Raw genomic sequence first — 25286 nt, forward strand, 5'->3', positions numbered from 1 at the left:
TTCTGCTGATAAAGCGAAATTTGAGAGTTGCAACACTGCCCTGCTATTTCACACGGTTATGGGTACTTTAGGAAACTAATCAGAAAATGTGCACTCATTGTGTCCTGCTTCGTGACCACTTTTTCTAAGCAGCTCGCTGTGGGCAAGCACTTCATAGTCATTCTTTATTATTCCTCTTGAGTGCATTTCTGCCAAGTGCTTGCATTGTTTCGTGAGTTTGTTTCAACTCTTATGCTAGGTCTGAAATTCAAGCTGCGGCAACTGCCAACACGACTCATTTGTGGCCAACTACTGCTAAACATAGCTCTGACTTGGCACATGTTCTTTCATAGCAGCATCACTTCCACATATGCCTTTGACAAATAATAGTCCAGCAGTAGGATGCGATTTATATCAAATTTGTTCGGTACATAGTTCAAATACAGCACACAAAACATGTTACACAAAATTGACCATCAATGCAACATATATGCAAATTTTGAGTGCTAATGGGAATATGAGATTTCCTTAGTAATGTGGCATTCGGTACATACTGTGACATGAACACAGATGAAAACATATTTGTCTTGGCTTTACAAGATGCATTGTGGTTTGTCAATGCTGGCAGCATTCTTGTACATGTGTTGACACTGTTGAAGAAAATGTGGCTACTACACTAACAATATATATATGTTTGTGGATTTCAGCTGCTGCAACAGTTTCCGCAAGGAACCACAACGATTGTTGAAGATGCCATCAAGTCATGGCTAAGACATGCGCCAGAAAGGGCATCAGGTGCCCTGAAACAGCCTGCAGCATCCATTGAAGACTCAAATGAAGGTACATTTTTGTAATGGAACTATTGCAGTAGTCTTCATCGGCCTCTCACAAGAGCTCGTAATCTGAGGTGCGACCTTCAACTCAGTGTTATATGCCACTACGAAGTCCTTCGGTGCCTCGAATTCAAATGAATCCCTTATTCTTTCTTTGGACGTGTTTTATTCTGTAGAAGGTGCGCACAGTTTGAATACCGGAATACCTCCTGCCCGACCTGCAGCCTTCTACGCACAATATTTTTTGCCTTGGTTGGGTGATAGTGAGTATACGCACAGGTCGTCATAAGAACATATGTGTCTTGCCGGGGAGTATATTGATACGCATTATATATAGCGTGTGGAATAAGGGGGGGGTATAGAGGGAAGATGGCATAAGGTGTGTGCCTAGTAGTCAGCAGGGTTGGCAGTGTGACAGTGTACGTTGACACCTTGAAGCTAGGTTTTGCGCTGTAATTTTGTGTTTGTATCACCTCACAGGCTTTCATTGCCTTGTGAACCTTTTGGAGTTCCTAATGGCCATGAATGAGTCAACGCTTTTAGGTACTAACTCATTATGGGAGCAGATGCAACACAAACGAGAGCAAAGGAAGAACAAGTTATAGGTGCAATTGTTTTACTGAATGTTGTATACTGGCAACAAGTAAAAATGGATTTCCTTCCTGTCTTCCCATCAGATGCTGAATGAGTCCCCTCTTTGCCAACTGTACTCCAATTCCTTGCCTTTGCCATGGTATTAGCGTGCCCGATTACAGCAGCTACCAAGTACCCGAATGTCTTCACAGCAGCACTGAGTTACTTTTACTCTTCGTATTTCAGCATTGTCTTTTTCCTACATTTTTTTTCTATTGATGCTGTTACCGTAAAATCATTCCATCTCAAACTCAGTGGAAAACTCCACCATTTCTGATTTTTTTATTAAAGAATTGAGCTAACAAAATTTCTTGGGTGAGATATCTTGTAAATGAGAGGGCCACATAAATTTCATGTCTAAAAATTTCTTAAAATATTTTTTTAGGAATTAAAGCTTTCTTTAGAGAAAGTGTACAATATTAGATTTAAATAAACTTTCAAGAGATGGTATGCTTTAGCTGCACGTCTAACGTAGTAGTTCCATGTTTTCCTAAGCTACCATTTTTGTGTAATTTATCGAATTTCGTCGTTTTTAATTTTGTAAGGGAAGAAAAGTTTTGCTTATGCAAACCTCCTTCAATGAAAGCATAAGTTTATCTAACCAAAAGTGCATGTCTTACAACAATGCACAAAACATTAACACTATGGCTGTGCTTTTTCTAACGCCTGGATTTGCGCCATTCAATGACCTTTAAATTGTCCTCTCTATGTCGAAAAATTACTTTCACCTAAAATATTGCGGGACTGCATTCCATTTCTTTAAACCTATAGAAACTCAATTTTTTTGGAGAAGGATGCATTGCTGTGGATTGACCCTAACAATCTCGCATTGCTGCACTCATGCTGTTCATTCAGCTGGTGTATCGCTGTTATTTGCGAGTTCTGTTAATTCATTGCTGTGTAAAAAGCTCAACCTCATTGCTATCACTCTGCAGATTACTTTTAATGCATACCCATCGTAGGTTCTTGTGATTAATGCTTCTTGCCACAAGAAATGACAGATTTTTCTTCTGCTTCAGAGCTCTAGTGGTTAGTAGTAGAGAAAATTGAGGTACTGATTTGTGTGCTTGCTTTTTCATAAGCAGTATGTTGTGTCAGTGCTCATTATCCAGGAAACACATTCATGTCTTTGATACTGATTCATTTCTCAGTTTTTGGCTTTTTCACCTGCAACAAGCTCTAGTCAGTAGTGGTTTTAGTCATAACAGGTCGTTGTTTTGTTTATGCTACAAGCTACAAATTGAGGTACAAATTTGTTTCTATTTTTTTATATGCGCTAAGCAATGTGTGATCAGTGCTCATTATCCAGGAAACACTTTCATGTGCTTGAGAAGATTTATTTCTGTGAGCTTTCAGCTTCATTAACCTATAGCAGGCTCTGATCTGTAGCAGTTCTAGTCATAAAACGTGATTTTGTCCTCTCTATTAAGCTATAATCATTTTGTTGTGGGCAAATTAAGATAGAAATTTTATGTTTCCGTTCTTCATGTATTCAGCAACACAGTGTGTTCAAGTTTCATGTTCTTAATAGGTTGATTTCTTGGACCTCTTGGCTTTATCTTTCACCCGCGAGCATATTATTCAATCACATTCATTCTCGTAATATAGATTTAATTATCTGGTCGTTCAGCCTTGTTAATTTTATTTTATTCTTTGCTGTTGTTGATGAGAGTAGTTCCCTCAGCAATTTTTCAACCCGCACTGTACTCGTGTGTGAACTGGTGTTGGTGTGCTTAGTGGTGGTTGCGTTTAAGCATTTTTAAAATTTGGTCTGGATGATCACACATGCCTTTTTGGTTACTTCCATTGCAATTTTGTGTTGCTGTTGGACACATTCAATTGTATTTTGGAGAGAACTAACACTTGTGGTGTGGTGCCTCAGCTGTCTTAGTATACATTTAATTGCTTTTTCCTTGTATTCTCAGCCTGAAAAGTGTTCGGTGCTGCCTAGTTTTGTTGTTGTTAGTAATTTTGCTTGCAAATTTCGTGTTGATGTCATATTTCATGTACCAAAAATGACGGTGACCTAATAAGTAGCATTGGCTGTAGGCCACTTGTGTTGTTTGAGCTGCACCTTTCTATGTTTTCCATCACATTCATGGAATGACAGCTCGAACCAGTATTTCTAGTCATCTTATATAGCTTTTGTAACAATATTTGCAAAGTATTTTTCAACACTGTTATCTACTCCGATCAAACATTTTGATATTTTGTTGCAATAAAATATTTTAACAAGATTTGTTGATTATGCAGTGAGCTTCGTCCATGTTCAGTGCACTGAAGAACAAACCATTCGCTGTGGGATGTATTACGATTTTATTTTACATATGCTATTTTTGCATGGCTCGCTCAGTAGTAGTAGTAGGTTGTTACTGAAGTTGCAGCTTTACCGAAATACACAGGTACTCAGGTATGGTTAATTTTTATTTGGCACTGCCTTGTATCCTTTGGCAAAGGTTCTCTTCCAGTGCAGTGCGCTAGACCTCGACCTTCACTAAGCCATATGGTACAGTACATGCGACGGGCCCTGTTGATAAAGCACAGCAGGCTGATAAGCCTTGCTTTTCAATTCTTTGTACAAATGGCAATAAATTTCAGCCACTACTCGCATAAGTGCAGCCTCACTATCATCAAGGAGATTCATAGATTGCCGGCATAGCTTACACAAAACTTCACTAGGGGTTTAAAAGGAATATTCCTGTGGACATCCTGCAATTAAGAAAATACTGTTTAGAAAATCTAGTGGTCATTTTCCTTGGGCAAACGTATTTCTGAATGTCCAGTAGAAATCCCCCAGTTGAAGGTATAGTCCTTCGGACATCCACTGGTCATTTTGCTTTTGCAATGTTTACTTCTGAACATCCAGCGGACATCCTGCACACTATATGTCCTAAAGGTATACTACTCAGGACATCCACTGGATATTTGTTAAAGGAAAAGCTTATTTTCAAATGTCCTGTGGACGTCGAAATATTTGATTTTGACGTACGACGGATGTTCGTTGGATGGGCAATTCTCTTGCGTCGGACGATCCTACGGACATCCATAGTACATCATCGGGACTTCTAGGAATGTCCGACGGACATCAAAATATCCTTCGTAGGACATCCTTTGGACATGCACTGGATATGTGTTCCAATGGGATGTGTGCTTTACTTCCAGTTACTGTATTGCTCATTAGATTCACATTGACTATTTGCACAGCACCCTTGTGCGCTAAATAATACCAAGATATTTACGCACGAAAAACTACTGTCTGGTATTTCTGTATCAACAATAAAGCACATTTCTAATTGCAAGAGCACCGCCTTTCAATAAATTGCGGTGATCGTTTCGTTTCCGTTTAAAGAATCGCTCATGTGCTGCTTCACCATCTAAGTTGAGGAGCATCACCTTTGAACATTATACGAGCTTCACATGCAGGTGGTGCAGCAGTGGTTGTGCCGCCCCGTCCAGCACCCCCACCTGGCCGTCCACCACCTCGAATGAGTGGTCCCGGTAAGCGAGATGGCATGCTTCGTTCTGACGCAAACCCCATCTCTTCTTAAGTTGAACTTGCTGCATTGCTCATTACATCCGTATAGACCAATTCCGTTACGCCCTTCTAAACTCAATGACTCGAAGCTATTTACGCAGCAAAAAGTACTGTCTGGTATTTCTTTATCGACGATAAAGGCATACTTCCGAGAATTGCAAGAACACCGCCTTTCACTATATCGCGATAATCGTTTCGTTCGCGTTCTAACAATCGCTCATGTAATGTTCCACTATCTAAATCAAGAAAAATCACCTTCCAGATTTATACGAGCTTCATATGCAGGTGGTGCTGCCGTAGTTGGGCCACCCCGTCCAGCACCTGGCCTTCCACCGCCTGAAATGAGTGGTCCCGGTAAGCGAGATGGCATGCTTCGTTCTGACGCAAACCACATGTGTGCTTGACATGAACTTGCTGTATTCCTCAGTAGATTCACAACGACGAATTGCACAGCGGCCTGGTAACCTAACAATGCGAAGCTCTCTACCCACGAAAAATTATTGTCTGGTATTTCTGTATAAAGGGTAAGACATATTACTTAGAATTGCAAATACAGCAGCTTTCAATAAATAGCGAAAATCGTTTCGCTTGCGTACTAAGAATCGCTGATGACCTCCTCCACCATGTAAATCAAGAGATATCACCTCCGAACTTTACACGAGCTTCACTTCCAGGTGGAGCTAAAGTAGATGGTCCGCCCCGTCCAGCACCTGCACCTGGCCTTCCAACGCCTAGAATGAGTGGTCCCGGTAAGCGGGATGGCATGATTCATTGTAACGCTGACCACGTGTGTACTTGACGTCAACTTGCTGCGTTGCTCGTTACATTCGCATTGACCAATTGTGCTAGGCCAATGAAAACTCAATGATGCCAAGCTATTTACGCAAGAAAGTCTTGCATTTCTGTATAAACTATAAAAGCATATTTCCAAAAATTAGAAAGATACCGCCTTTCAATATGTCGCGATAATCGTTTTGTTCGCGTTGTAACAATCGATTATGTAATGTTCATTGTTCCGCTATCTAAAAAAAATCTCCTTCCAAAGTTATACGAGGTTCATATATAGCTGGTGCCGCCGCAGTTGGGCCACCACATCCAGCACCTCCACCTGGCCTTCCAGCGTCTGGAATAAGTGGTCGCGGTAAGCTGCATGGCATGCTTCATTCTAACACAAACTACATGCGTGCATTAGACCAGCTTGCTGTATTGCTGATTAGATTCACATGAGCGAATTGCACAGCGCTCTGTTAACGTAACCTTGAGAAGCCTATTACGCACGAAACCGTATTGTATGTTACTTCTGTACAAAGGGTAAAAGCATATTTCTAAGAATTGCAAATACACCGCCTTACAATATATCGCGATAATCGTTTGGTTTGCGTTCTAGCAATTGCTGATGTAATGTTCCACTATCTGAATTAAGAGACAGCACGTCCGAACTTTATACGAACTTCACTTGGAGGTCGTGCTGAAGTAGTCGGTCCTCCCCATCCAGCACCTCCACCTGGCCTTCCACCGCCTCGAATGAGTTGTCCCGGTAAGCGCGGTGGCATCGTTCATTAAGACACAGACCGCTTCTGTGCTTTACAACGAGTTAGTGTATTGCTCATTAGAGTCACACTGAACAATTGCGCAGCACCCTTGCACACTAAACAATACGAAGCTATTTACGCAAGAAAAACTATTGTCTGGTATTTGTGTATTACCGATAAAACACATTTCAAATTGCAAGAGCACCGCCTTTCAATATATTGCGATGATCGTTTCGTTTGCGTTCTAAGACTCGCTAATGTACTCCTTCAGCATCTAAATCAAGAAGCATCACCTTCGAGCATTATACGAGCTTCACATGCAGGTGGTGCCGCAGTGGCTCTGCCGCCCCGTCCACCACCTCCACTTGGCTTTCCACCACCTCCAATGAGTGGTCCCGGTAAGCGAGATGGCATGCTTCGTTCTGACGCAAACCACATCTCTACTTAACATGAACTCGCTGTATTGCTCATTACATCCGTATTGACCAATAGCGCTGCGCCCTTCTAAACTTAATGACGCGAAACTATTTACGCAGCAAAAAGTACGATCTTGCATTTCTTTATCAACGATAAAGGCATATTTCCCAGAACTGCAAGAACGCCGCCTTTCAATATATCGCGATAATCGTTTCGTTCGCATTCTAAGAATCCCTCATGTAATGTTCCACTATCTAAATCAAGAAACATCACCTTCCAGATTGATACGAGCTTCATATGCAGGTGGTGCAGCCGCAGCTGGGCCACCCCGTCCAGCACCTCCACCTGTCCTTCCACCACCTCAAATGAGTGGTCCCGGTAAGCACGGTGGCATATTTCATTGTGACGCAGAGCGCATGTGTCCTTTACATCCAGTTACTGTATTGCTCATTAGAGTCACATTGACCAATTGCACAGCACCCTTGTGCGCTAAATGATACCAAGATATTTACGCACGAAAAACTACTGTCTGGTATTTCTGTATCAACAATAAAGCACATTTCTAATTGCAAGAGCACCGCCTTTCAATAAATTGCGGTGATCGTTTCGTTTCCGTTCTAAGAATCGCTCATGTGCTGCTTCACCATCTAAATCAAGAAGCATCACCTTTGAACATTATACGAGCTTCACATGCAGGTGGTGCAGCAGTGGTTGTGCCGCCCCGTCCAGCACCCCCACCTGGCCGTCCGCCACCTCCAATGAGTGGTCCCGGTAAGCGAGATGGCATGCTTCGTTCTGACGCAAACCCCATCTCTTCTTAAGATCAACTTGCTGCATTGCTCATTACGTCCGTATTGACCAATTGCGTTACGCCCTTCTAAACTCAATGACTCGAAGCTATTTACGCAGCAAAAAGTACTGTCTGGTATTTCTTTATCGACGATAAAGGCATATTTCCAAGAATTGCAAGAACGCCGCCTTTCAATATATCGCGATAATCGTTTCGTTCGCGTTCAAACAATCGCTCATGTAATGTTCCACTATCTAAATCAAGAAAAATCACCTTCCAGATTTATACGAGCTTCATATGCAGGTGGTGCTGCCGTAGTTGGTCCACCCCGTCCAGCACCTGGCCTTCCACCGCCTGAAATGAGTGGTCCTGGTAAGCGAGATGGCATGCTTCGTTCTGACGCAAACCACATGTGTGCTTTACATGAACTTGCTATATTGCTCAGTAGATTCACAACGACGAATTGCACAGCGTCCTGTTAACCTAACAATGCGAAGCTATTTGCGCACGAAAGAGTATTTTTTTATATTTCGGTATCAACGGTAAAGGCATATTTCTAAGAATTGCAAACACACCAGCTTTTAATATATCACGATAATCGTTTCGTTTTCGTTCAAACAATCGCTGATGTTCTCCTCCACCATCTAAATCAACAGACATCATCTCAGAACTTTATACGAGCTTCACTTGCAGGTGGTGCTGAAGTAGTTGGTCCGCCCCGTCCAGCACCTGCACCTGGCCTTCCACCACCGAGAATGAGTGGTCCCGGTAAGCGTGATGGCATCGTTCATTAAGACACAGACCGCTTCTGTGCTTTACAACGAGTTAGTGTATTGCTCATTAGAGTCACACTGAACAATTGCGCAGCACCCTTGCACACTAAACAATACGAAGCTATTTACGCAAGAAAAACTATTGTCTGGTATTTGTGTATCACCGATAAAACACATTTCAAATTGCAAGAGCACCGCCTTTCAATATATTGCGATGATCGTTTCGTTTGCGTTCTAAGACTCGCTAATGTACTCCTTCAGCATCTAAATCAAGAAGCATCACCTTCGAGCATTATACGAGCTTCACATGCAGGTGGTGCCGCAGTGGCTCTGCCGCCCCGTCCACCACCTCCACTTGGCTTTCCACCACCTCCAATGAGTGGTCCCGGTAAGCGAGATGGCATGCTTCGTTCTGACGCAAACCACATCTCTACTTAACATGAACTCGCTGTATTGCTCATTACATCCGTATTGACCAATTGCGCTGCGCCCTTCTAAACTTAATGACGCGAAACTATTTACGCAGCAAAAAGTACGATCTTGCATTTCTTTATCAACGATAAAGGCATATTTCCCAGAACTGCAAGAACGCCGCCTTTCAATATATCGCGATAATCGTTTCGTTCGCATTCTAAGAATCCCTCATGTAATGTTCCACTATCTAAATCAAGAAACATCACCTTCCAGATTGATACGAGCTTCATATGCAGGTGGTGCAGCCGCAGCTGGGCCACCCCGTCCAGCACCTCCACCTGGCCTTCCACCACCTCAAATGAGTGGTCCCGGTAAGCACGGTGGCATATTTCATTGTGACGCAGAGCGCATGTGTCCTTTACATCCAGTTACTGTATTGCTCATTAGAGTCACATTGACCAATTGCACAGCACCCTTGTGCGCTAAATGATACCAAGATATTTACGCACGAAAAACTACTGTCTGGTATTTCTGTATCAACAATAAAGCACATTTCTAATTGCAAGAGCACCGCCTTTCAATAAATTGCGGTGATCGTTTCGTTTCCGTTCTAAGAATCGCTCATGTGCTGCTTCACCATCTAAATCAAGAAGCATCACCTTTGAACATTATACGAGCTTCACATGCAGGTGGTGCAGCAGTGGTTGTGCCGCCCCGTCCAGCACCCCCACCTGGCCGTCCGCCACCTCCAATGAGTGGTCCCGGTAAGCGAGATGGCATGCTTCGTTCTGACGCAAACCCCATCTCTTCTTAAGATCAACTTGCTGCATTGCTCATTACGTCCGTATTGACCAATTGCGTTACGCCCTTCTAAACTCAATGACTCGAAGCTATTTACGCAGCAAAAAGTACTGTCTGGTATTTCTTTATCGACGATAAAGGCATATTTCCAAGAATTGCAAGAACGCCGCCTTTCAATATATCGCGATAATCGTTTCGTTCGCGTTCAAACAATCGCTCATGTAATGTTCCACTATCTAAATCAAGAAAAATCACCTTCCAGATTTATACGAGCTTCATATGCAGGTGGTGCTGCCGTAGTTGGTCCACCCCGTCCAGCACCTGGCCTTCCACCGCCTGAAATGAGTGGTCCTGGTAAGCGAGATGGCATGCTTCGTTCTGACGCAAACCACATGTGTGCTTTACATGAACTTGCTGTATTGCTCAGTAGATTCACAACGACGAATTGCACAGCGTCCTGTTAACCTAACAATGCGAAGCTATTTGCGCACGAAAGAGTATTTTTTGATATTTCGGTATCAACGGTAAGGGAATATTTCTAAGAATTGCAAACACACCAGCTTTTAATATATCACGATAATCGTTTCGTTTTCGTTCTAACAATCGCTGATGTTCTCCTCCACCATCTAAATCAACAGACATCATCTCAGAACTTTATACGAGCTTCACTTGCAGGTGGTGCTGAAGTAGTTGGTCCGCCCCATCCAGCACCTGCACCTGGCCTTCCACCACCGAGAATGAGTGGTCCCGGTAAGCGTGATGGCATAATTCATTGTAACGCTGACCACATGTGTACTTGACGTCAACTTGCTGTGTTGCTCGTTACATTCGCATTCACAAATTGCGCTAAACCCATGTAAACTCAATGATCCGAAGCTATTTCCGGAACAAAAAGTAGTCTTGCATTCCTGTAACAACTCTAAAGGGATATTTTCAACAATTGGAAAGGCACCGCCTCTCAATATATCGCGATAATCGTTTCGTTGGCGTTCTAACAATCGCGCACGCAATGTTCCACTATCTAAATAAAACATCACCTGAGAAATTTATACGATCTTCATATGCTGGTGGTGCTGCCGCTGTTGGCCCACCGCATCCAGCGCCTCCACCTGGCCTTCTAGCGCCTGGAATGAGTGGTCCCGGTAAGCGGTACGGCGTGCTTCATTCTAACGCAAAGCTCATGTGTGCTTTAGATCAGCTTGCTGTATTGCTGATTAGATTCACATGAGCGAATTGCACAGCGCCCTGTTAACCTAACCTTGAGAAGCCAATTACGCACGAAACCGTATTGTATGGTACTTCTGTATAAAGGGTAAAAGCATATTTCTAAGAATTGCAAATACACCGCCTTACAATATATCGCGATAATCGTTTGGTTTGCGTTCTAGCAATTGCTGATGTAATGTTCCACTATCTGAATTAAGAGACAGCACGTCCGAACTTTATACAAACTTCACTTGGAGGTCGTGCTGAAGTAGTCGGTCCTCCCCATCCAGCACCTCCACCTGGCCTTCCACCGCCTCGAATGAGTTGTCCCGGTAAGCGCGGTGGCATCGTTCATTAAGACGCAGACCGCTTCTGTGCTTTACAACGAGTTAGTGTATTGCTCATTAGATTCACACTGAACAATTGCGCAGCACCCTTGCACAAGAAACAATACGAAGCTATTTACGCAAGAAAAACTATTGTCTGGTATTTGGGTATCACCGATAAAACACATTTCAAATTGCAAGAGCACCGCTTTCAATATATTGCGATGATCGTTTCGTTTGCGTTCTAAGACTCGCTCATGTACTCCTTCAGCATCTAAATCAAGAAGCATCACCTTCGAACATTATACGAGCTTCACATGCAGGTGGTGCCGCAGTGGCTCTGCCGCCCCGTCCACCACCTCCACTTGGCTTTCCACCACCTCCAATGAGTGGTCCCGGTAAGCGAGATGGCATGCTTCGTTCTGACGCAAACCACATCGCTACTTAACATGAACTTGCTGTATTGCTCATTACATCCGTATTGATCAATTTTGCTACGCCCTTCTAAACTCAATGACGCGAAGCTATTCACGCAGCAAAAAGTACTGTCTTGCATTTCTATATCAACGATAAAGGCATATTTCCAAGAATTGCAAGAACGCCGCCTTTCAATATATCGCGATAATCGTTTCGTTCGCGTTCTAACAATCGCTCATCTAATGTTCCACTATCTAAATCAAGAAACATCACCTTCCAGATTGATACGAGCTTCATATGCAGGTGGGGCGGCCGCAGTTGGACCACCCCGTCCTGCACCTCCACCTGGCCTTCCACCGTCTGGAATGAGTGGTCCCGGTAAGCGAGATGGCATGCTTCTTTCTGACACAAACCACATGTGTGCTTTATATCAACTTGCTGTATTGCTTAGTAGATTCACAACGACGAATTGCACAGTGAGCTGGTAACCTAACAAGGTGAAGCTCATTACGCACGAAAAAGTATCGTCTGGTATTTCTGCATAAATGTAAAGGCATATTACTAAGAATTACAAATACAGCAGCTTTCAATATATAGCGATAATCGTTTCGGTTGCGTACTAGGAATTGCTGGTGATCTCTTCACCATCTAAATCAAGAGACATCACCTCCGAACTTTACACGAACTTCACCTGCAGGTGGTGCTGAAGTAGTCGGTGCACCTCGTCCAGCACCTCCACCTGGCCTTCCACCACCTAGAATGCGGGGTCCCGGTGAGAGGGATGGCATGCTTCATTGTGACGAAGACCACATGTGTATTTTGCAACAATTTCGTTACTGCTCTTTACATTTGCATTGACCAATTACGCTACCCCCATTTAAACTCAACGATGAGAAGCTCTTTACGTTGCAAAAATTAGTGTTGCATTTTTGTATCAACGATAAATGTATATTTCAAATAATTTGAAAGACACCGCCTTTGAATATATCACGATAATCGTTTCGTTTACGTTCTAAGAATCACTGATGTTTTCCCTCACCATCTAAATCAAGAGACATCACCCCTAACGTTATACGAGTTTCACTTGCAATTGTTGCTGAAGTAGTTTGTCCGCCCCATCGAGCACCTGCACCAGGCCTTCCCCCACCTAGAATGAGTGGTCCCGATAAGCGGGATTGCATCCTTCATTGTAACGATGACTACATGTTTACTTGCATCAACTTGCTGTACTGCTCGTTACATTCGCATTGACCAATTGCCCTACGCCCTTGTAAACTCAGCAATGCGAAGCTATTTACGAAATAAAGCACATTCTTGCATTCCTGTGTCAACTATAAAGGCATATTTCCAAGAATTGGAATGGAACCGCCTTTCAATATATCGCGATAATCGTTGCGTTCGCGTTCTAACTATCGCTCATGTAATGTTCCGCTTTCTAAATAAAAAACATTACCTTCCAAATTTATACGAACTTCATATGCAGGTGGTGCCGCCGCCGTTCGGCCACCGCATCCAGCACCTCCACCTGGCCTTCCAGCGCCTGGAATGAGTGGTCCTGGTAAGTGGTATGGGATGCTTCATTCTAACGCAAACCACATGTGTCCTTGAGATAAGCTTGCTGTATTGCTGATTACATTCACACGAGCGAATTCCTAAGCATCCTGTTAACCTAACATTGAGAAGACAGTTACGCACGAAAGAGTATTGTCTGGTATTTCTGTATCAAGGGTAAAACCATACTTCTAAGAATTACAAATACACCGCCTTACAGTATGTCGTGATAATCGTTTCGTTTGTGTTCTAGCAATTGCTGATGTAATGTTCCACTAGCTAAATCAAGAAACATCACCTCCGAACTTTATACGAGCTTCACCTGGAGGTGGTGCTGAAGTAGTCGGTCCTCCCCATCCAGCACCTCCACCTGGCCTTCCACCACCTCTAATGAGTGGTCCCGATAAGCACGGTGGCATATTTCATTGTGACGCAGACCGCATGTGTGCTTTACATGGAGTTACTGTATTGCTGATTAGATTCACATTGAACAATTGCGCAGCACCCTTGTACACTAAACGATACGAAGCTATTTACGCAAGAAAAACTATTGTCTGGTATTTGTGTATCACCGATAAAACACATTTCAAATTGCAAGAGCACCGCCTTTCAATATATTGCGATGATCGTTTCGTTTGCGTTCTAAGACTCGCTCATGTACTCCTTCAGCATCTAAATCAAGAAGCATCACCTTCGAACATTATACGAGCTTCACATGCAGGTGGTGCCGCAGTGGCTCTGCCGCCCCGTCCGCCACCTCCACTTGGCTTTCCACCACCTCGAATGAGTGGTCCCGGTAAGCTAGATGGCATGCTTCGTTCTGACGCAAACCACATCCCTGCTTAACATGAACTTGCTGTATTGTTCATTACATCCGCATTGAGCAATTGTGCTACCCCCTTCTAAACTCAATGACGGGAAGCTATTCACGCAGCAAAAAGTACTGTCTTGCATTTCTTTATCAACGATAAAGGCATATTTCCAAGAATTGCAAGAACATAGCCTTTTAATAAATCGCGATAATCGTTTCGTTCGCGTTCTAACAATCGCTCATGTAATGTTCCACTATCTAAATCAAGAAACATCACCTTCCAGATTGATACGAGCTTCATATGCAGGTGGTGCTGCCGCTTTTGGACCACCCCGGCCAGCACCTCCACCTGGTCTTCCACCGTCTGGAATGAGTGGTCCCGGTAAGCGAGATGGCATGCTTGGTTCTGACGCAAACCACATGTGTGCTTTATATCAACTTGCTGTATTGCTCAGTAGATTCACAACGACGAATTCCCCAGTGAGCTGGTAACCTAACAATGTGAAGCTCATTACGTACGAAAAAGCATTGTCTGGTATTTCTGTATGAAGGGTAAACGCATATTACTAAGAATTACAAATACAGCAGCTTTCAATATATAGCGATAATCGTTTCGGTTGCGTACTAGGGATTTCTGATGATCTCCTCCACCATCTAAATCAAGAGACATCACCTCCAAACTTTACACGAGCTTCACCTGCAGGTGGTGCTGAAGTAGTCGGTGCTCCTCGTCCAGCACCTCCACCTGGCCTTCCACCACCTAGAATGAGGGGTCCTGGTAAGCGGGATGGCATGCTTCATTGTGACGAAGACCACATGTGTATTTTACATCAACTTCCTGTACTGCTCCTTACATTTGCATTGACCAATTACGCTACTCCCATTTAAACTCAACAATGCGAAGCTCTTTACGTAGCAAAAATTAGTGTTGCATTTTCGTATCAACGATCAAGCTATATTTGAAAAAAGTTTGAAAGACACCGCCTTCGAATACATCACGATAATCGTTTCCTTTACGTTCTAACAATCACTGATGTTTTCCCTCACCATCTAAATCAAGAGACATCACTTCCTAACGTTATACGAGCTTCACTTGCCGGTGGTGCTGAAGTAGTTGGTCCGCCCCGTCCAGCAGCTGCACGAGGCCTTCCCCCACCTAGAATGAGTGGTCCCGATAAGCTGGATGGCATCCTTCATTGTAACGATGACTACATGTGCACTTGACGTCAACTTGCTGTACTGCTCGTTACATTCGCATTGACCAATTGCGGTACGCCCTTGTAAGCTCAACGATGCTAAGCTATTTACGAAAACAAGTACATTCTTGCATTTCTGTGTCAACTATAAAGGCATATTTCCAAGAATTGCAAGAACGCCGCCTTTCAATATTTCGCGATAATCGTTTCCTTCGCGTTCTAACAATCGCTCATGTAATGTTCCACTATCTAAATAAAGAAACATTACCTTCCAAATTTATACGAACTTCATATGCAGGTGGTGCCGCCGCGGTTGGGCCACCGCATCCAGCACCTCCACCTGGCCTTCCAGCGCCTAGAATGAGTGGTCCTGGTAAGCGGTATGGCCTGCTTCATTCTAACGCAAACCACATGTGTCCTTTAGATAAGCTTGCTGTATTGCTGATTACATTCACTTGAGCGAACTTCTAAGTATTCTGTTAACCTAACATTGAGAAGCCATTTACGCACGAAAGAGTATTGTCTGGTATTTCTGTATCAAGGGTAAAAGCATATTTCTAAGAATCGCAAATACACCGCCTTACAATATATCGCGATAATCGTTTGGTTTGCGTTCTAGCAATTGCTGATGTAATTTTCCACTATCTGAATTAAGAGACAGCACGTCCGAACTTTATACGAACTTCACTTGGAGGTCGTGCTGAAGTAGTCGGTCCTCCCCATCCAGCACCTCCACCTGGCCTTCCACCGCCTCGAATGAGTTGTCCCGGTAAGCGCGGTGGCATCGTTCATTAAGACGCAGACCGCTTCTGTGCTTTACAACGAGTTAGTGTATTGCTCATTAGAGTCACACTGAACAATTGCGCAGCACCCTTGCACACTAAACAATATGAAGCTATTTACGCAAGGAAAACTATTGTCTGGTATTTGTGTATCACCGATAAAACACATTTCAAATTGCAAGAGCACCGCCTTTCAATATATTGCGATGATCGTTTCGTTTGCGTTCTAAGACTCGCTCATGTACTCCTTCAGCATCTAAATCAAGAAGCATCACCTTCGAACATTATACGAGCTTCACATGCAGGTGGTGCCGCAGTGGCTCTGCCGCCCCGTCCACCACCTCCACTTGGCTTTCCACCACCTCCTATGAGTGGTCCCGGTAAGCGAGATGGCATGCTTCGTTCTGACGCAAACCACATCTCTACTTAACATGAACTCGCTGTATTGCTCATTACATCGGTATTGACCAATTGCGCTGCGCCCTTCTAAACTTAATGACGCGAAACTATTCACGCAGCAAAAAGTACGATCTTGCATTTCTTTATCAACGATAAAGGCATATTTCCCAGAACTGCAAGAACGCCGCCTTTCAATATATCGCGATAATCGTTTCGTTCGCATTCTAAGAATCGCTCATGTAATGTTCCACTATCTAAATCAAGAAACATCACCTTCCAGATTGATACGAGCTTCATATGCAGGTGGTGCAGCCGCAGCTGGGCCACCCCGTCCAGCACCTCCACCTGGCCTTCCACCACCTCAAATGAGTGGTCCCGGTAAGCACGGTGGCATATTTCATTGTGACGCAGAGCGCATGTGTCCTTTACATCCAGTTACTGTTTTGCTCATTAGAGTGACATTGACCAATTGCACAGCACCCTTGTGCGCTAAATGATAGCAAGATATTTACGCACGAAAAACTACTGTCTGGTATTTCTGTATCAACAATAAAGCACATTTCTAATTGCTAGAGCACCGCCTTTCAATAAATTGCGGTGATCGTTTCGTTTCCGTTCTAAGAATCGCTCATGTGCTGCTTCACCATCTAAATCAAGAAGCATCACCTTTGAACATTATACGAGCTTCACATGCAGGTGGTGCAGCAGTGGTTGTGCCGCCCCGTCCAGCACCCCCACCTGGCCGTCCACCACCTCCAATGAGTGGTCCCGGTAAGCGAGATGGCATGCTTCGTTCTGACGCAAACCCCATCTCTTCTTAAGATCAACTTGCTGCATTGCTCATTACGTCCGTATTGACCAATTGCGTTACCCCCTTCTAAACTCAATGACTCGAAGCTATTTACGCAGCAAAAAGTACTGTCTGGTATTTCTTTATCGACGATAAAGGCATATTTCCAAAAATTGCAAGAACGCCGCCTTTTAATATATCGCGATAATCGTTTCGTTCGCGTTCAAACAATCGCTCATGTAATGTTCCACTATCTAAATAAAGAAAAATCACCTTCCAAATTTATACGAGCTTCATATGCAGGTGGTGCTGCCGTAGTTGGTCCACCCCGTCCAGCACCTGGCCTTCCACCGCCTGAAATGAGTGGTCCTGGTAAGCGAGATGGCATGATTCGTTCTGACGCAAACCACATGTGTGCTTTACATGAACTTGCTGTATTGCTCAGTAGATTCAGAACGACGAATTGCACAGCGTCCTATTAACCTAACAATGCGAAGCTATTTACGCACGAAAGAGTATTGTTTGATATTTCGGTATCAAGGGTAAAGGCATATTTCTAAGAATCGCAAACACACCAGCTTTTAATATATCACGATAATCGTTTCGTTTTCGTTCTAACAATCGCTGATGTTCTCCTCCACCATCTAAATCTAGAGACATCACCTCAGAACTTTATACGAGCTTCACTTGCAGGTGGTGCTGAAGTAGTTGGTCCGCCCCGTCCAGCACCTGCACCTGGCCTTCCACCACCGAGAATGAGTGGTCCCGGTAAGCGTGATGGCATAATTCATTGTAACGCTGACGACATGTGTACTTGACATCAACTTGCTGTGTTACTCGTTACATTCGCATTCACAAATTGCGCTAAACCCATGTAAACTCAATGATCCGAAGCTATTTCCGGAACAAAAAGTAGTCTTGCATTCCTGTAACAACTATAAAGGGATATTTTCAAGAATTGGATAGGCACCGCCTTTCAATATATCGCGATAATCGTTGCGTTCGCGTTCTAACTATCGCTCATGTAATGTTCCGCTTTCTAAATAAAAAACATTACCTTCCAAATTTATACGAACTTCATATGCAGGTGGTGCCGCCGCCGTTCGGCCACCGCATCCAGCACCTCCACGTGGCCTTCCAGCGCCTGGAATGAGTGGTCCTGGTAAGTGGTATGGGATGCTTCATTGTAACGCAAACCACATGTGTCCGTGAGATAAGCTTGCTGTATTGCTGATTACATTCACATGAGCGAATTCCTAAGCATCCTGTTAACGTAACATTGAGAAGACAGTTACGCACGAAAGAGTATTGTCTGGTATTTCTGTATCAAGGGTAAAAGCATACATCTAAGAATTACAAATACACCGCCTTACAGTATGTCGTGATAATCGTTTCGTTTGTGTTCTAGCAATTGCTGATGTAATGTTCCACTAGCTAAATCAAGAAACATCACCTCCGAACTTTATACGAGCTTCACCTGGAGGTGGTGCTGATGTAGTCGGTCCTCCCCATCCAGCACCTCCACCTGGCCTTCCACCACCTCTAATGAGTGGTCCCGATAAGCACGGTGGCATATTTCATTGTGACGCAGACCGCATGTGTGCTTTACATCGAGTTACTGTATTGCTGATTAGATTCACATTGAACAATTGCGCAGCACCCTTGTACACTAAACAATACGGAGCTATTTACGCAAGATAAACTATTGTCTGGTATTTGTGTATCACCGATAAAACACATTTCAAATTGCAAGAGCACCGCCTTTCAATATATTGCGATGATCGTTTCGCTTGCGTTCTGAGACTTGCTCATGTACTGCTTTAGCAACTAAATCAAGAAGCATCACCTTCGAACATTATACTAGCTTCACATGCAGGTGGTGCCGCAGTGGCTCTGCCGCCCCGTCCACCACCTCCACTTGGCTTTCCACCACCTCGAATGAGTGGTCCCGGTAAGCTAGATGGCATGCTTCGTTCTGACGCAAACCACATCCCTGCTTAACATGAACTTGCTGTATTATTCATTACATCCGCATTGAGCAATTGTGCTACGCCCTTCTAAACTCAATGACGCGAAGCTATTCACGCAGCAAAAAGTACTGTCTTGCATTTCTTTATCAACGATAAAGGCATATTTCCAAGAATTGCAAGAACGCCGCCTTTTAATATATCGCGATAATCGTTTCGTTCGCGTTCTAACAATCGCTCATGTAATGTTGCACTATCTAAATCAAGAAACATCACCTTCCAGATTGATACGAGCTTCATATGCAGGTGGGGCTGCCGCTTTTGGACCACCCCGTCCAGCACCTCCACCTGGTCTTCCACCGTCTGGAATGAGTGGTCCCGGTAAGCGAGATGGCATGCTTCGTTCTGACGCAAACCACATGTGTGCTTTTTATCAACTTGCTGTATTGCTCAGTAGATTCACAACGACGAATTCCCCAGTGAGCTGGTAACCTAACAATGTGAAGCTCATTACACACGAAAAAGTATTGTCTGGTATTTCAGTATAAAGGGTAAACGCATATTACTAAGAATTACAAATACAGCAGCTTTCAATATATAGCGATAATCGTTTCGGTTGCGTACTAGGGATTGCTGATGATCTCCTCCACCATCTAAATCAAGAGACATCACCTCCAAACTTTACACGAGCTTCACCTGCAGGTGGTGCTGAAGTAGTCGGTGCTCCTCGTCCAGCACCTCCACCTGGCCTTCCACCACCTAGAATGAGGGGTCCTGGTAAGCGGGATGGCATGCTTCATTGTGACGAAGACCACATGTGTATTTTACATCAACTTCCTGTACTGCTCCTTACATTTGCATTGACCAATTACGCTACTCCCATTTAAACTCAACGATGCGAAGCTCTTTACGTAGCAAAAATTAGTGTTGCATTTTGGTATCAACGATAAAGGTATATTTGAAAAAAGTTTGAAAGACACCGCCTTCGAATACATCACGATAATCGTTTCCTTTACGTTCTAACAATCACTGATGTTTTCCCTCACCATCTAAATCAAGAGACATCACTTCCTAACGTTATACGAGCTTCACTTGCCGGTGGTGCTGAAGTAGTTGGTCCGCCCCGTCCAGCAGCTGCACGAGGCCTTCCCCCATCTAGAATGAGTGGTCCCGATAAGCGGGATGGCATCCTTCATTGTAACGATGACTACATGTGTACTTGACGTCAACTTGCTGTACTGCTCGTTACATTCGCATTGACCAATTGCGGTACGCCCTTGTAAGCTCAACGATGCTAAGCTATTTACGAAATAAAGTACATTCTTGCATTTCTGTGTCAACTATAAAGGCATATTTCCAAGAATTGCAAGAACGCTGCTTTTCAATATTTCGCGATAATCGTTTCCTTTGCGTTCTAACAATCGCTCATGTAATGTTCCACTATCTAAATAAAAAAACATTACCTTCCAAATTTATACGAACTTCATATGCAGGTGGTGCCGCCGTGGTTGGGCCACCGCATCCAGCACCTCCACCTGGCCTTCCAGCGCCTAGAATGAGTGGTCCTGGTAAGCGGTATGGCCTGCTTCATTCTAACGCAAACCACATGTGTCCTTTAGATAAGCTTGCTGTATTGCTGATTAGATTCACATGAGCGAATTTCTAAGTATCCTGTTAACCTAACATTGAGAAGCCATTTACGCACGAAAGAGTATTGTCTGGTATTTCTGTATCAAGGGTAAAAGCATACTTCTAAGAATAACAGATACACCGCCTTACAATATATCGCGATAATCGTTTGGTTTGCGTTCTAGCAATTGCTGATGTAATGTTCCACTATCTGAATCAAGAGACATCACCTCCGAACTTTATACAAACTTCACTTGGATGTCGTGCTGAAGTAGTCGGTCCTCCCCATCCAGCACCTCCACCTGGCCTTCCACCACCTCTAATGAGTAGTCCCGATAAGCACGGTGGCATATTTCATTGCGACGCAGACCGCATGTGTGCTTTACATCGAGTTACTGTATTGCTCATTAGTTTTAGATTAGCACTAGATAATGGAATTCCGGTTGATTGTATGTTCCTACACTTCGCAAAAGCTTTTGATAAAGTTTCGCACCAATTATTACTACTGAAGCTCAGCACGCTGAACATCGACCCCAATATTCTCAAATGGATAGAATGCTTTCCGACTAACCGCACGCAGTACGTAACCGCTAATGATTGTTCCTCAAATTCCTGCGCAGTTAAATCTGGCGTTCCGCATGGCTCAGTTTTAGGTCCTATGCTCTTTTTAATATATATCAATGACCTTCCGCGTAACATCACGTCATCCACAAAACTTTTAGCAGACGACTGTGTCATGTACCGTAGAATAAGTAACGAAAACGACAACTACCTTCTTCAAGCTGATCCTAATCGCGTCTCTGACTGGTGTAATACTTGGCTAATCACCCTTAACGTAAATAAATGTAAACGTATGGCAATCACGCGTTCTAACACTTCTGAACCTTTTACGTGCACCTTGAACAGAGCTAAATTACAGCAGGTTAGTACTTACAGATATCTTGGTGTTTACATATCGAACGATTTATCATGGCACTCTCACATTTACTACATTACTAACAATGCTTGTCGTACGCTTGGTTACCTTCGCCGAAACTTTCGCCAAGCACCAGCACACCTTAAACTACAGCTATAACAAACATTAATCCGTCCAAAGCTCGAGTACGCTTCAGCCGTCTGGGATCCAGCTCAATCAACGCTAATTGACGCGTTAGAATTGGTCCAGAACCGTTCAGCCCGATTTATACTTAATAATTTTGCTCGTACTGCCAGTGTCACCTTGATGAAATCCACTCTTAACCTTCGAGACCTGGTGATGAGAAGAACGATTTCACGCCTCTTGCTTTTTCATAAAATTTTCTTTCATAATCAAGTACTTCGACAGGACCTCATCTCAGAACCTCCTTACTTTTCATCACGTGTTGACCACCCAAATAAAGTAGCCGTCCCTTTGTGCCGCACTAATCTCTCCTTATATTCTTTTCTTCCGAAGACAAGTAGAGAGTGGAATAACCTTCTCCCTCCATCGCTGCCACTGAGGACCAAGTGTTGTTCAAGTCTGCAGTTACTCAACACTTACTGGTGTAGCTGCGAACTGTTGTTTTTTTCCTGTAAATTCCTTTTATTGTTTTGTTTTATATTTGCATTGTACCCACCCCCTCTGTAACGCCCTCTGGGTCTTGAGGGTATACTAATAAATAATAAATAAATAAATAAATTCACATTGACCAATTCCACAGCACCCTTGTACGCTAAACGATACCAAGATATTTACGCACGAAAAACTATTGTCTGGTATTTCTGTATCAACAATAAAGCACATTTCTAATTGCAAGAGCACCGCCTTTCAATAAATTGCGATGATCGTTTAGTTTGCGTTCTAAGAATCGCTCATGTACTGCTTCACCACCTAAATCAAGAAGCATCACCTTCGAACATTATACGAGCTTCACATGCTTGTGGTGCCGCAGTGGTTTTGCCGCCCCGTCCAGCACCTCCACCGGGCCTTCCACCACCTCGAATGAGTGCTCCCGGTAAGCGGGATGGCATGCTTCATTGTGACGCACACCACTTGTGTACTTAACATGAACTTGCTGTATTGCTCATTACATCTGCATTGACCAATTGCGTTACGCCCTTCTAAACTCAGTGACGCCAATCTATTTACGCAACAAAAACTAGTCTTGCATTTCTGTATCAACTATAAAGGCATATGTCTAAGAATTGGAAAGGCAGCGCCTTTAAATATATCGCGATAATTGTTTCGTTCGCGTTCTAACAATCGCTCATGTAATGTTCCACTATCTAAATCAAGAAACATCACCTTCCATATTTATGCGAGCTTCATATGCAGGTGGTGCTGCCGCAGTTGGGCCACCCCGTTCAGCACCTCCATCTGGCCTTTTACCATCTGGAATGAGTGGTCCCGGTAAGCAAAATGGCAGGCTTCATTGTCACGCGGACAACATGTGTGCTTTGCACCTACTTGCTGTATTGCTCATTAAACTCATATTGGCCAATTGCGAAGCGCCCTTGTAAAGTAAACGATGTGAAGCTATTAATGCACGAAAGATAATTGTCTGGTATTTCTGCATCTACGGTAAAGGCATTTCTAGGAATTGCAATGACACCGCTTTTGACTATATCGTCGCGATAATCGTTGTGCTTTGCGTTCTAACAATCGCTGATATAATGTTCTACTGTCTAAATCAAGAGACATCACCTTCGAACTTGATACGAGCTTCACATGCAGGTGGTGCTGCAGTAATCGGGCCACCCAGACCAGCACCTCCAGCTGGCCCTCGAACACCTGGAATGAGTGGTCACGGTAAGCAGGATGGCATGCTTCATTGTGACGCAGACCACATGTGTGCTTTACACCAACTTGCTGTATTGCTGATTAGATTCACAATGACCAATTGTGCAACGCCCTTGTAAACTCAAGGATGCCAAACTTCTACGTACGAAGGAGTATTGTCTGGCTTTTCTGCTTCAACGGTAAAGGTATATTTCTAAGGATTGCTAAGACGCCGCGTTTAATTATATCGCGATCATCGTCTCGTTTGCGTTCAAAGAAATGGTGATGTAATGATCCAATATCTAAATGAAGAGATATCACATTCGAACTTTATACGAGCTTCACATGCAGCTGGAGCTGCAGCAGTCGGGCCACCACGTCTGGCAGCTCCACTTGGCTTACCACCACCTGAAATTGGTGGCACTGGTAGTTAGGATTTTATTGTTCCGTGATACTCTCTGTGACGATTGAGTTTATTGGGACGCAACCGACGGTCCTGGGCGCCAGCGGAAGTTCCATTATTGCTAGGCGAACTTCTTTTTTTTTTCTCTTACCCCGTGTTCCACTAATGCTGGCAGCACATACCCAAATCATACAAGGCTTTCACACTTATAACACATCCCCTCGAGCGGTACAGGGCTTGAAGTGAGTCACCTGAGTCGCTTCAGTTTATAAGTGCGTCGACCACTTGAAAGAAGACGCGCTATGCGGTACGTCAAGTACCTTGTATGGTCTAACACAACGTAGGGTCCAACATAGTGCACCAATAGTTTTTCACACAACCCACGTTTTCTCGTAGGCACCCACAGCGACACTAAGTTACCTGGATCATATGTGACGTGTCGGTGTAGGCGGTCGTTACGTTCCTTCGAGCAATCTTGTGAACAAAAGTATGCAAATAAGCAAGGCGGTGGGCTTCTTCTGCACGAAAGATGGTCTCACATATACAGAAATCATTGTGGTTCATAAATGGGAAGATCGTAGCAAGGGTATGACGTGGCGGCCGAGCGTAAAGGAGAAAGAAGGGGCTGTAAGCTGAAGTTTCACTCTGGGTGGTGTTAAATGCATGAGTTATGAAAGGTAGAACGCTGTCCCAGTACTTGTGAACCGTCGAGACGTATATGGACGTGTTCGTGAGAGTTCTGTTGGTGCGTTCCGTAGGACCGTTTGTTTGTGGATGGTACGGCGTGGATTGTCGAAAGGTTGAACAGAGACAAAGCATCTCTTCAACCATATCTGCTGTAAACTGTCGCCCACTATCACGAATAACGACTTTAGGAGGCCCGTGGCGGAGAATAATAAAACGTAGCAAGGCACACGTCCGCTGCAATAGCCAGTGGTGTTGCAGCCGTCTCACAGTAGCGTGCTAGGTGGTCAGTGCACACTACGATCCAATTATTTGCGTTAGAGGACGGTGGAAACGGGCCGAAAAGGGTGATGCCGATTTGCTCAAATGGAGTCCTTAAGGTTGGCGCAGGGTGTAACCTACCAGGAGGAGTACTTGTGGGATGTTGGATACGCTGACATTCGTTCCAGCTAGACACGTACTGCCGCGTCGCCTGACGCATATTGACACAAAGATGTGGGGCTCCCGCACCGTAGAACAGCGCGCGCAAAGGTCGGCGCAAAGATGATGAAGTGCGTAAGCTGCACGCTCTTCTTCTGGCCCGCCATTAAAGAGAAACGCCTCTGTTGTAGCGCTCCGTCTCCAACCTACGTTACATTTTTCTGGTAGAGGTGCGGAGTACATGCTACCGCTCCCAGATCG

At 44.0% G+C, this 25286-nt stretch overlaps 1 protein-coding gene and 2 long non-coding RNA genes across 3 annotated transcripts; all 3 read left to right on the top strand.

Moving 5' to 3' along the window:
• The first annotated feature begins 7624 nt into the window (after positions 1 to 7624).
• On the top strand, positions 7625 to 8866 carry LOC129386704 (uncharacterized). Its single transcript, XR_008614003.2, has 4 exons — positions 7625 to 7700; positions 8023 to 8091; positions 8413 to 8487; positions 8806 to 8866. It is a non-coding gene; the product is annotated as an uncharacterized lncRNA (long non-coding RNA).
• A 728-nt stretch (positions 8867 to 9594) lies between these two features.
• Positions 9595 to 10459, top strand: LOC129386703 (uncharacterized). The gene is made up of 3 exons (XR_008614002.1): positions 9595 to 9670; positions 9993 to 10061; positions 10383 to 10459. It is a non-coding gene; the product is annotated as an uncharacterized lncRNA (long non-coding RNA).
• A 377-nt stretch (positions 10460 to 10836) lies between these two features.
• Positions 10837 to 24336, top strand: LOC126538341 (uncharacterized). The gene is made up of 21 exons (XM_055074719.1): positions 10837 to 10849; positions 11563 to 11637; positions 12354 to 12428; positions 13140 to 13214; positions 13929 to 14003; positions 14722 to 14796; positions 15513 to 15587; positions 16302 to 16376; positions 16699 to 16773; positions 17092 to 17166; positions 17489 to 17557; positions 17879 to 17953; positions 18273 to 18347; positions 19062 to 19136; positions 19459 to 19533; positions 19855 to 19929; positions 20646 to 20720; positions 22692 to 22754; positions 23075 to 23149; positions 23474 to 23588; positions 24318 to 24336. The coding sequence occupies exons 1-21, from the start codon at positions 10837 to 10839 to the stop codon at positions 24334 to 24336; spliced, it is 1479 nt and encodes a 492-aa protein (XP_054930694.1).
• Positions 24337 to 25286: the final 950 nt, after the last annotated feature.

Source organism: Dermacentor andersoni, chromosome 4 (genome assembly GCF_023375885.2).
Source record: "Dermacentor andersoni chromosome 4, qqDerAnde1_hic_scaffold, whole genome shotgun sequence".
NCBI classification, from domain to species: Eukaryota; Metazoa; Arthropoda; class Arachnida; order Ixodida; family Ixodidae; genus Dermacentor; species Dermacentor andersoni.